At 60.4% G+C, this 11,866-nt stretch overlaps 1 protein-coding gene across 2 annotated transcripts; it reads right to left on the bottom strand.

The window, feature by feature from the left end:
* Positions 1-1,826: 1,826 nt before the first annotated feature.
* Positions 1,827-8,336, bottom strand: LCN12 (lipocalin 12). Of its 2 annotated transcripts, XM_015116303.3 has the most exons (11): positions 7,679-8,336; positions 6,896-7,026; positions 6,167-6,328; positions 5,836-5,966; positions 5,247-5,383; positions 4,758-4,837; positions 4,573-4,689; positions 4,282-4,383; positions 3,820-3,922; positions 2,645-3,287; positions 1,827-2,331 (listed from the first exon to the last, which is right to left on the bottom strand). In XM_015116303.3, exons 4-10 carry the CDS (start codon positions 5,947-5,949, stop codon positions 3,089-3,091), a joined length of 852 nt encoding a protein of 283 aa, XP_014971789.3. In that variant the 5' UTR covers positions 5,950-5,966; positions 6,167-6,328; positions 6,896-7,026; positions 7,679-8,336; the 3' UTR covers positions 1,827-2,331; positions 2,645-3,088.
* Positions 8,337-11,866: the final 3,530 nt, after the last annotated feature.

Below are 11,866 nucleotides of genomic sequence, written 5' to 3' on the forward strand. Positions count from 1 at the left end.
AGGGCTGTGTGGAGGGACTCCCTGACTACTGATGGGGGGACACAGCCTCCATCCAGGATTGAAGACTTCTGGGAGAGAGACCATCCTGCAACCCAGGTGGGAGCCAAGTGGCCAGTGGGACGGCACAGCCACTCTGGCCAGGGCCAGTGAAGCAGAAGGGGGTGGCTGGGGCCCTGGATCCAGCCAGGCCTGAATTCCACCCTCCCCATAGAAGCTGGGAAGGAACACAGGCCTAGGCAGCATCTCCTGTCTCCCCAGCCAGGAATTGATGTGGAGGGAAGGGGAGTGTGTTGGGCTTTGCAGAGACACTGCCAGGGAAGAGGAGGGTACTGTTGAGGAGTCTTATTCTCTGCTTGTGCCTTTGTCCAGGGAGCTGGCCACCACCGGAGGGTGTAGCTGGGTGCCAGGAAGGCAGTGGCTCCCACCTGCATATGGTGGTCATGCTCTTGCAGCCGGGGTTATGTTCCCTGCCTTGGGGAAGGGAAGCTGGCAGGGGCAGGGTGACCCTGCCAAGAGACCAGCCAGCCTTCCTGAACCTCACAGTTTTCCCATCTGTGCAGAGGGACTGAAAAGGATTCCCACCGGCAAAGGCTGTGCCAGGCCAAGAGGGAGAAGGTGGCCTCCAGAGTCTGTCTTAGGTTGTCAGGGGCAGGGTAGGGCTCTCTTCTCAAGCTGAGCCTCTCTAGGCCACTCCTCTCTTTTGGCCTGGTTCCCTGTGCCTGGACCCCACAGAGGAGCCATCCCCTACTGCAGCCAGGCATCGGGTGAGGGCATGGCCCAGGCCCTGGGCTGGTGAAGGCACAGGTCCTGGTCCTGCAGAGTGAGTCTCACCCATGGGGACACCGTGGCCCAGCAGGAGGAGTGATGAGGAGAAGGAGTAAGAGAGTAGAGAGTGAGGCCATTGCTCTGGGGGACCTTGTGTCTGACCCCCACTCCAGGGTGGAGGGACCCTTCCTTGACATATTCAGGAAGGAACACCCAACAAGCCCTTTCTGCCAAAAGACAGCCACCTTCACTCTCAACCTTTCCAGGGTTAAATCTAATACATGCCAGGCCGTGGTCCAGGATTTCTGACACCCAGGCTTGTGTCCTCATGACCACACAGTATAGAATGTCTCCCAATCCAGACACAACCAAACTGCTGCTTTCAACCTCAGCCTCCTCATCCAGAGCACAAGAAAAAAAGAGCAAAAAATCATCGTCCATCCAACTATCCATCCATCCACCCCTCCATCCATTTATCCACTAATCTACCCATCCATCCACCCACCTACCCATCATCCAACCATCCATCCATCCACCCACCCATTATCCAACCATCCGTCCATCCATCTACCCTTCTATCCACCTATCCATTATGCAACCATCAACCCATCCATCCACCCACCCCTCCATCCATCCATTTATCCACTAATCTACCCATCCATCCACCCACCTACCCATCATCCAACTATCCATCCATCCACCCACCCATCATCTAAACATCCATCCATCCATCCATCCACCCATCATCCAACCATCCATCCACCCTATATCCAACCATCCATCCATCTATCTACCCATCTATCCACCCATCCATCATCCAACCATCTACCCATCCGTCCATTCACACACCCATCCACCCATCCTTCAATTTATCCATTTATTCGCTCATCTATCCATCCATCCACCCACCCATCATCCAACCATCCATCCATCCATCCATCATTCAGCAGCTTTCTCTGTGTCAGGCGCCATGTGGGATGTGGGATAGAGTGATGGACAAAGCAGGCCTGTGCCTGCCCTTGTGAGGGTTGTGTGCTGGGGAGTCAGACACAAAGAAAAGGTTGAATTGTGGCTGCAGTAAGCACCACAGCTGGTGTCGTTTGAGTTGATTATGGGGGTCCATCTTGTTGGGGTCATCAGGGCAGGGAGGGAGTCCAGTCTGTCTGCTATCTCTGTCCATCTTCCAATTCCAGAATCTGCCTGGATCCTGTACAGCTTGCCCAGCAGGAGGTGCGCATGACGGTAGAAGGATTCTAAGCAGGGCCATGCTCCTGGGCAGCAGGTGCTCCTGGTGGGTGAAGGTTAGGCTCCAAGTTGAGGGTCTGTGGATGCTCTTTGCTCTCTAGCAAGGCCAGAGACCACTAGGGTCCATAGCTGCCCTGGGCAGTGTCCTGCTCTCCCTGCCCAGAGGACAGTGGGGGCCGAGATGGACACAGACATCAGAGGGCTGAGAAGTGGGTTGCTCTGGCTGGCCGGTGGGGGTGGGCGTCCGAATGTAGCCATCTTGTAGGGGTGTACAGTCAGGGTTGGGGGGCTCAGGCTGGGAGTGGGCGTCTGGGTTGAGGCCTCAAATCTTTTTTTTTTTTTTTTTTTTTTTTGAGACGGAGTCTCGCTCTGCCGCCCAGACTGGAATGCAGTGGCCGGATCTCAGCTCACTGCAAGCTCCGCCTCCCGGGTTCACGCCATTCTCCTGCCTCAGCCTCCCAAGTAGCTGGGACTACAGGCGTCCGCCACCTCGGCCGGCTAGTTTTTTGTATTTTTTTAGTAGAGACGGGGTTTCACCGTGTTAGCCAGGATGGTCTCGATCTCCTGACCTCGTGATCCGCCCGTCTCAGCCTCCCAAAGTGCTGGGATTACAGGCTTGAGCGCGCCCGGCCACCTCAAATCTTTTGTGTCTCTGAGCCCAGCAGGCTCCAGCCTGAGGCTGCTTGTTGCTGCATCCCCTCTCCCAGGTCTGGGGCATCTGCACCAGGGCCTCCTCCTGTTCTTGGGCCCTGGTAGCTCCACGCCAGCTTCCCTGACAGAGTGGCTGCTGCCTAGGACAGCTCGGGCTCTGAGCATTCCCGGGGCTGCATCTGGCACGGCAGCCCCGAGTGCTGACCAGGGTGCAGGTGGAGAAGCACCTACGAACTCCCATAGCCGATGGCCAAGGGGCAGGGATGGAGGGGCCTTGGCCTGGAAACGACCTTGTACAACCTGCAACCATGGGCAAAGACTCACGCATGAACACACATGTGCACGCCCTCACTGACACACGCACACACACTGGCCAGAGAGCCAGCTGGGGGGCTGTAGTGTGCCCAGAGAAGGAGCTGTTGCAGCCCTACAGGGTCAGCTGTCTCCTTGCTTCTGTCTCCTTGCCCACCCCAAGGTCACAGTGGTCACACTCTGGGACTCTGGGCATGGTGCATTTATTCAGGTTTGAGAGTGGAGGAGGGCAGAGCTCACGCAGCTGTGAGGCAGGTCCGGGCTGGGCAGAAGCTACTTCATCCTTCAACAGACGCTGGCATGGGGTGACCAGTCTGGTGGGGGAGATGGAGTCGGGATGGGAGCAGGGGACAGAGCCCAGGAGGAAGCAAGGGAGGGCACAAAGGAGGGGCAAGTGGCTTTGGGTGAGGAGAAGGAGGGAGAAAGGGGACCAGCATCGGGTCTAGGGGAAGGGGGTGGTGAGGGAGGCTGAGAAGGGGCAGAAGATGTGACCCACAGCGGCTGCCCTGCCAACAGTCCCAGGTCCTCAGGAAGCCCCTCACCTGGCCCTGTCTGTCCCCATGCCCAGACTCACTGCAGACCCAGGAGGCCTGGCATAGCGAGCGTGCAGGTGCGTACAGGTGTGTGCAGACCAGCACGTGTGACTGTGCATGGGTAGGCAGCATGTGTGCAAGTGTGAATGGCATGTGCGTGAGGTGTTCACACGTGGAAGCATGTGCTAGTGTGTACATGTTTGCTCATGTGTGAGTACGTGTGCATGTAGTTATGTACATGTAAAGGAGCAGAGGCAGGAATCAGAAGGGTATGGTGGGCACCCCTCCAGGAAGAGGAGGGGCTCAGGCTGACCTCGCCCTCCCACAGGAAGAGTCAGGCCTTGAGGGCTGAGGTTCTCTGAGTGGCCAGGCTGGGGCTGCCACCCAGGGCAGGCTGCTGAGGTCCAGGGCACCTCCTGGGATGAGTCCAAGCTCCTTGTGAGTAGGGATGGGTGAAGGGAGGAGGTGGCCCAGGACAGGGGATCTGGGGTGGGAGGAGGCGGCCCAGGACAGGGGACCCGGGACAGGAGGAGGCGGCCCGGGACAGGGGACCCGGGGCGGGAGGAGGCGGCCCAGGACAGGGGACCCGGGGCGGGAGGAGGTGGCTCAGAGCCTGGGTTGAGGGCAGGGACCCAGGAGCCTTGAGACCCCTGAGTGCAGGCTGGGACTGAGCTCCCTGGGCAGACACTGAGTCCAGCCCCTCTAGGGTCAACCAAACTCACTCCTGCGGGCCCCGTGCCTAATGCCCAGCATGCCCGCAGGCGAGCCACGTTACCAGTCACATCTGGGAAGACAATGTTGTCATCCGAGAGGCCCTGAGCTCTGCTCAGGCAGAAAAACTGGTCCAGTGTCCCGGGAGGCAGCAACCAGTTCCTGCCTGCAGCCCAGGGAGCCCAGCGTGGGTCTGGGCACTTGGCAAGGGGTTGGGGGCTGGGTAGGTGGGAGATTGAACTATCTGTGCCCCCAAGTCACTCCAGGCGGGGTGGGGAGGCAGGGTCTGACCCGAAGCCCAGAAGGAGGTGCCTCCAGGGCCACACACAGGCCCAGGGTGGGGTGGGGGGCTCACTCAGCAGGCTGATCCTGAGGACGGCCAGCTTGCTCGTGTGTCTCCGGGACAGCATCAGGGCGAACTGGGTGTAGTCACTGTTCACCACCCGGGTCTCCTCTCTGTCTGCCCCAGGCCCTGAGGGGGCACAGACGTCACATCCCTGTGGGTCCGCACCCCGCCTCTCCCTCCTGTGACTGGCTTACCCACACCGTGGTCCACCGTGAACTGCCCGGGCTGGGCTGCTGGTATCAGCACATAAGACCACGTGTCACAGTGCTGGCCTCTGTGGGAGGGGACGGGTGGAGGCGGAAGACTCCGGAAGCTGGCAGTTCCATGCCAAGGTGGGCCCCCCAGGAGATTTCAGCCGCTCATTCAGAGGGACCCATGGCGGGAGTGGCCAAGCCTCATGAGTGGAGATAGTGTCCCACTATGTTGCTCAGGCTGGTCTCAAACTCCTGAGTTAAGTGATCCTTCTGCCTCTGCCTCCCGAAGTGCTGGGATTACAGGCGTGAGCCAGCGCACCCAGTGCCCACACTTCTTTGTATACTCCCCAGCTGGATTTTGTCATTGGCAGCCAGAGTCATGACGCTGCCCGTGCTGGGACAGGGCCCATGGTGCACCTGAGCCACTGGCGACTGAGACCCAGGCCCAGGATGCTCCTCACCTGCTTGGAACATCAGGGAGCCACTCACCGAGTCATGGCATTCCACACTTCAAAGCGGCCATCGTCACTTAGCTCGAAAGTTGCGGTGAAAGGGTTCAGCAGCGCCCTGTGCTCCGGCCTGAAGCTGTTGCCCGCCAGGCCCAGGACAAACCATTCCCCCTGGAACTGCAGGGGCGGCGTTGGGCAGGGGCAGTGGGAGGCAGGGGTGGCGGTGGGCAAGGTCAGGAGCCCCCTCCTGACTTCTCTGGCAGCTTCTGGACCCCTCAGAGAGCAGTGCTCCCGGCTGGGCTGGCGCCAGGGACACTGGCAAGAACCGGAGCCGACCCTGGGTCTGGCAGGGACATGGTGACCCTGGCTAGTGGCTGTGCGGCCTTCCTAAGCCTCAGTTTCCCCTCACGCACAGAGGGAGCGATGGGCGGGGGTGACAGTAGGGAATTGGTGCCAGGAAGGTCTGTGCTGGGCCCTCCTCTGCTGGAGGTCGGGGGCCCGCCCGGGCCCTCCAGGAAGCAGGGCTGGTCCTGACTCTCTGGGCGGCATCCCCAGGCCTGCTCAGCCACCAGTCTCTCCCTGCACTCAGACCCAGCCGGCTGCTTCTCCTTCCCTCAAAACCCCTGTACCTGGTTTCCTTGGAAGCTCTGCATCGGGGGCGGGAGTGTCGGGGGGCTTGGGGTCTGGCCCTGCAGGACTTTCAGCAAGGAAAGCCATAGCCACAAGCCACATGGCAGCCTCATCCTGGCAGCTGTTGGGCCTACGGGGACAGCGAGAAGGAAGTGGCCATGGGCAGGTGACCCAGAGACCCTCCTCTTCATGCAAGTACCCAGCAGGTGCCCCTCCCAAGGGGGTGTGCCTCTCTGCCTCCCTCCTCAGGACTGGCAGGAGAGGTGGTGCCCAGGGCAGGCTTGGGGTGGGCTGTGTGGTGCAGGCTCTCCTCAGGTACCACCCACCCACCTACGGTCTCTTGGGTTCCAGCCAGGCGGGGTAGGAGGGGCCCCCAGGTCCACCTTCCACCTCATCTTCTCATTCCTGAGGCCCTGCACCCCTTCAGCCCCCTTCCGAGTGCTCCATGCTGGGGGTTCAGAGGCCTCACGCAGCCTTCCTCAGCCTTCCACCCTGTCACAGAATGTTTCATCTCAGGCAGAGAGCATGACCTGCCGCAGCCATAAGGGACAGGGCCCAGCTGTGGCCAAACCTGGGCATTCCCCCTGCAGGGCCCGGGCCTGCCAGCCACCCCCCCGCCCCACCCCGCCTGGCTCTGCACATGCCTGAACCACAGCGTGGGCCGTGGCCCTGGCGCAAGAACAGGACCAGGGAGGGGCCCTGTGGCCATGAGGTCGGGGTGGAGGTGCCCCGAGCAGGCAAGTAGGGAGGCTGGGGCCTACAGAGCACCCAGGCACCCTGGTGAGGACGGCTGGGGGCATTTCAAAGGCAGTCTCTGCCCAGAGAGAGGGGCAGGGCTGGGAAGCCCCACTAATGGGAGTGGGCACCCCATGCTGGCCCTGCCTGAAAGAAAGGGTTGGTAGGCCTGGCACAGAGGCTCATGCCTGTAATTCCAGCACTTTGGGAGGCCAAGGTGGGAGGATTGCTGGAGCCCAGGAGTTTGACATCACCCGGCGCAACACAGCGAGACTCCATCTCTACAAAAAGATTTAAAAATTAGCGGGGGGTGGTGGTGCACACCTGTGCTCCCAGCTACTTGAGAGGCTGAGGTGGGAGGATTGCTTGAGCCCAGGAGTTTGAGCCTGCAGTGAGCTAGTGAGCTATGATGTGCCACCGGACTCCAGCCTGGGCAACAGAGTGAGATCTCATCTCTAAAAATGTAAACATAAAATGTAAAAAGAGGGCTGGCAGGGAGGGCATTGACAGGTTTGGGGCTTCTAGCTGCCCTGGCACTCCTTGGACGACAGGGCTAGGGAGTGGAGTCCCCTTCCTGACTCTCCTCCCATCCACACAGGTAGCTGAAGCCTCTGGTTGCTGGGCTCCATGTTACGGGGTCACCAAGGGTGAGCCAAGGGCCTCCCACTCACAGTGTGCCTGGCCTGTGAGCCCCTGCCCGGGCCACCTCCTCCCCCCAGGTCCCTGTCCTGGCCGCCCCCTCCCACCCCAGATTCCCTGTCCTGGCCGCCCCCTCCCACCCCAGATTCCCTGTCCTGGCCGCCCCCTCCCACTCCAGATTCCCTGTCCTGGCCGCCCCCTCCCACCCCAGATTCCCTGTCCTGGCCGCCCCCTCCCACCCCAGATTCCCTGTTCTGGCCGCCTCCTCCCACCCCAGATTCCCTGTTCTGGCCGCCTCCTCCCACCCCAGATTCCCTGTCCTGGCTGCCCCCTCCCACCCCAGATTTCCTGTCCTGGCCACCTCTTCCCCTCACCCAGCCTTGCTTACAAGGGACTTGGGTTCATCCCAGGAGATGTACTGGGCCTCGACAACCTGCCCTGGGTGGCAGCCCTAGCCTGGCCACTCACAGAACCCGGCCTCCAGGACTTCAGGACTCCAGGACTGGGCTCTGTCCCAGGCCTCACTGCCCACATAGAAGGGCAGCTTGCTGTGCCTTGTCTTACCAGCACAATGCTAGCGTTTCAGGAGGCTGGCCCAGGAAAAGAAAAGTTGGAAATAATCTGTTCATTCCCCTGAGCTCCCCAGAGGAGCCTTCGACTCTCCAACATCCCCCTGGCCCAAGCCAGCCTAGGAGCAGCTGTCAGCCGCCCCAGGGTCCTGCTCTCAGCTCAGCAGGCACCCCTCCCGGGGCCGTCTTATCGCAGGACACTGGGGAGATCTGGGATCACAGCCCCCGCCACTGACCCCGCCCATGCAGGGCCCTGCGGGAGGAAAACTGGGCCCGAGCCCCACGCAGACTGAGCAGCAGAGGTCGGGTGGGCGCAGTCCTCGACACAGAGGGGCGTCCCTGGGCTCCAAGCAGCGCCTCAGGCCCCATGCCCCCTCTCCCAGACCCACTCCTGCCACCCTGGGGGTCTGTGTGTGCCTCCAGGTAGTCACTGGCTGCTGCCGTTAACCTCGGTGCCCCCCACGTCCCCAGCAGGAGCATCCAGACCACGACAATGGATTCGGGGCGCCTCCCCTCTCCCACCGCGGGGCAGTCACAGGTGCCGCTCCTCCCGTCTAACGTGATTGGTGGATGGTGGGCACGTGACCTTCGCCGCCCAATCAGGGCCCTGCAGGTGCCTTTGCCCGGCTGGGCCGGCGGCGCCGGAACGGGCCCTGCAGGACGCGGGCCTTCGGGAACCTGCCGGGCGCCCGGGGGAGTCCTGGCTCTGACCTCGGCCTTCAGCACCGCTGGGGTGGGAGGGCCGGGCGCGGCGGCACACGCCAGTGAGCCTAGCGCTTTGGGAGGCCGAGGCGGGAGGCGGTGCCCGGGAGCTTGCGTGCCACGGGGAGGAGCAGCCGCACCTTCTGCAGGGCGTCCTTGAGAGGCGGGAGGGAAACCGCTGCTTCCACTCAGCACCCTGGACCCCCAGCCCACCGTGGGGACCGTCCCTGGGGCCTCTCCCACCGAACCCTCCCATCAGGTCCTCTCTTCTCTCTGCTTCCCTCCCCGGCACCCCCCGCCAACCTATCGCCTTCATCTCTGCCTCCCCCTACAGCAACAAGGACAGACGTCCCCTCCACTGCGCGTTCCTCCGTTCCCGGAAAACTCCCGGCCTATCCTCTGCTCACCCTCCCCTCTCTCTTCCCACTCCCCAGGCAAAGACCTTTTCCCAGACATTGTCCTGGGCGCTGGGAGGCCGCTTGGGGATGGGGGTGGGGAGGCAGGGGTAGTTGGCGCATGGCAGGGAAGGGAAGAGGGTGCCTCGTCCCCACATGGAGGAGTCCTGGCCACCTGTCCCTCTTGAGCACCTGCGTGGGCAGGGAGGACGGGCATGGCACCCGACTGTCGGCCCTGCCTTTGGGACCAGGGGCGCCCGGGGCCCTACACAGCACTTTCACGTCCAGGCAAGGCGGGGGGCACCCAGGACAGTCCTGGACTACTGACCCTGCAGATCTTGGGCAAGACTGCTAACAATTAAATGTTAGTTTCTACAGATTAAAAAGCTTTTTTAAAAAATAGAGATGAGGTCTCACTATGTTGCCCAGTCAGATCTTGAACTCCTGGCCTCAAGCGATCCTCCCTCAGCCTCTCAAAGTGCTGAGATTAAAGGTGTGAGCCACTGTGCCCAGCCAGTTTGCGTAGTTTTTTTTTTTGGCCAGGTGCAGTGGCTCATGCCTATAATCCCAGCACTTTGGGAGGCCAAGGCGGGTGGATCACGAGGTCAGGAGATCGAGACCATCCTGGCTAACACGGTGAAACCCTGTCTCTATTAAAAGTACAAAATATTAGCCGGGCATGGTGGCAGGCACCTGTAGTCCCAGCTACTTGGGAGGCTGAGGCAGCAGAATGGCGTGAACCTGGGAGGCAGAGCTTGCAGTGAGCCGAGATCACACCATTGCACTCCAGCCTGGGAGACAGAGCAAGACTCTGTCTAAAAAAAAAAAAAAGAAAAGAAAAGGTGTGAGCCACTGTGCCCAGCCAGTTTGCATGGTTTTTTGTTTGTTTGTTTGTTGTTGTTGTTTAAATAAATTGAAACAGTCTTGCTCTGTCACCCAGGCTGGAGTGCAATGGTGCGATCTCGGCTCACTGCAACCTCTGTCTCCCGGATTCAAGTGATTCTCTTGACTGAGCCTCCTGAGTAGCTGGGATTACAGGCCCCCAACACCACGACTGGCTAATTGTTTTGTATTTTTAGTAGAGATGGGATTTCACCATGTTGGCCAGGCTGGTTTCAAACTCCTGACCTCAAGTGATCAGCCCGCCTCGGCCTCCCAAAGTGCTAGAATTACAGGCGTGAGCCACCGTGCCCGGCCCTTTCCATATTATTATTATTATTATTATTATTATTATTTAGTTAGTTAGTTTTTTGGAGATCGAGTCTCACTGTCACCCAGGCTGGAGACAGTGGCATGATCCCGAGTCACCAAAGCAATTCTCCTGCTTCAGACTCCAGAGTAGCTGGGATTACTGGTGCCTGCCACCATGACCAGCTAATTTTTGTATTTTTAGTAGAGATGAGGTTTCACCATGTTGGCCAGGCTGGTCTTGAACTCCTGGCCTCAAGTGATCCACCTGCCTCAGCCTCCCAAAGTGTTGGGATTATAGGCATGAGCTGCCCAGCCAAATTATGCAAACTATTTTAAAGAACAATGATTTTCACAGAGCTATCGTGATTTTGATTTTATGTAGTGTTTGAAATTCAACTAGAGCTCATTACACACTTCTGTGAAAATAAAATGCCTTGTAATCCTTGCGCTCCTCATCCGCTGGTCCCAGGACACACAGCCAAGTGGCCACGCCCTTCACTCAGTGCGGGAACCCACCCAGCCCTGCAGAGACGTGAAGGGTCAGGCTGGGCCACTCTGCCACCAACCACAGCACCGAGGTCATCGGGTAGCTCTCTGGCGCCACCCCTCGGACATTCAGCCCTCCCTGAAGCTCGTGACCGCAGCCGGCTACCCGACTCCTCCTGCCCCCAGATGAGACCCTCACTTTCTGTTTGGGGGATGTGGGGCCAGGCATGGAGGAGGCAATCCTGGGGCTCAGGCCTAGAGTCTTCCCAGCATTGCCAGCTCTGAACCCTGAGCCCTTCTGCTGCGCCCTGCTCTCTATCTCGTGGGTCTCTGGGACATGGGGCTGGAGTGGGGGCAGGCAATGCAAGGGTGTGACCTCCTGGGCCCTTCTCCTTCCCAGGTCCCAGCAGTCAGGGCCCCTGCCTCCCCTTCCCACCACCTGACTTGCCTGCCCTCCTGGGGTCAAGCAGCTGAGTAAACAGGTTGAGCCCCGCCTGTGGGATGGGGACCCCGTTGGAGCAGCTGCTGGCTCCTCCCTGCCCCCACCCAGGCCATGTGCGTTGGGACCAACTCCAAGGTGCCTTCTCCTCCCACCCCTGCCCACTGTGGCCGATTGGTGGCTGACCCCTGGACTTTGAGTTCCTAGGGGGAGGGACCAGCCCACCTGGTGGCTCCAGGGCCTGGCACACAGTGGGCCTTCAGAAATGTTTATCAAACAAATACCAGGGGCCGCAGGCAGGGCCTGAGAGGAGCAGCTCAGGGGCCAGGTCCAGGCCCAGTGTGGCCAAGCCTTGCTTGGTTCCTGACTCTGGCCCTAGCCCAGGGGCTGCCCTGAGGGCAGAGTTTGCCCACATCCACATTCTGCTCTGCTTCCTGCTTTCAGGGGGGACGTGGGAGTGGATGAGGTGTGCAGAGAGTGCAGTGGCTGTGGGTGGACAGCACCAACTGCTGCCACCGACACGGGCCAGCTGGTGCCAGCTCGGCTCAGAAGAGGTCAAAATGGGCAGTGATGGGAGACAGCTGGCCTCCCACGGGGGCGGAGGAGCAGCCCGGGGGCTGCAGGACAAGGGCCCAGCCAAGAGCAGCCTTGGAGTGAGGTTGGACGCCCCCAGATCCCAGCAGGGCACAAGGTGGGCGTGTGCCAGAGAGGATCTCGCCTCCCCAAATCCCAAGAGCCTCTGAAATCGGCCCAGTGCCCACTGTGTGGGCTCCAGCCAACAGGGAGCCCCAGGCTTTTAAAGAGGTGGGGCGGGGGCGGAGAGGGCCTTGGTGGTACTGGCGCTGGTCCAGAGTGGACAGAAAAGAGTCAGGGA

This window comes from Macaca mulatta, chromosome 15, assembly GCF_049350105.2.
Source record: "Macaca mulatta isolate MMU2019108-1 chromosome 15, T2T-MMU8v2.0, whole genome shotgun sequence".
Taxonomy (NCBI): Eukaryota; Metazoa; Chordata; class Mammalia; order Primates; family Cercopithecidae; genus Macaca; species Macaca mulatta.

Coding starts and splice junctions, on each gene's coding strand:
- LCN12 (XM_015116303.3), bottom strand. CDS start 5,949: ATGAGGCTGCCATGTGGCTTGTGGCTATGGCTTTCCTTGCTGAAAGTC. Junction 4,384..4,572: donor CCTCAGGATCAGCCTGCTGA/GTGAGCCCCCCA, acceptor CCTGGGCTGCAG/GCAGGAACTGGTTGCTGCCT. Junction 3,288..3,819: donor TCTTCCTGTGGGAGGGCGAG/GTCAGCCTGAGC, acceptor CTCCCCCACCAG/ACTGGTCACCCCATGCCAGC.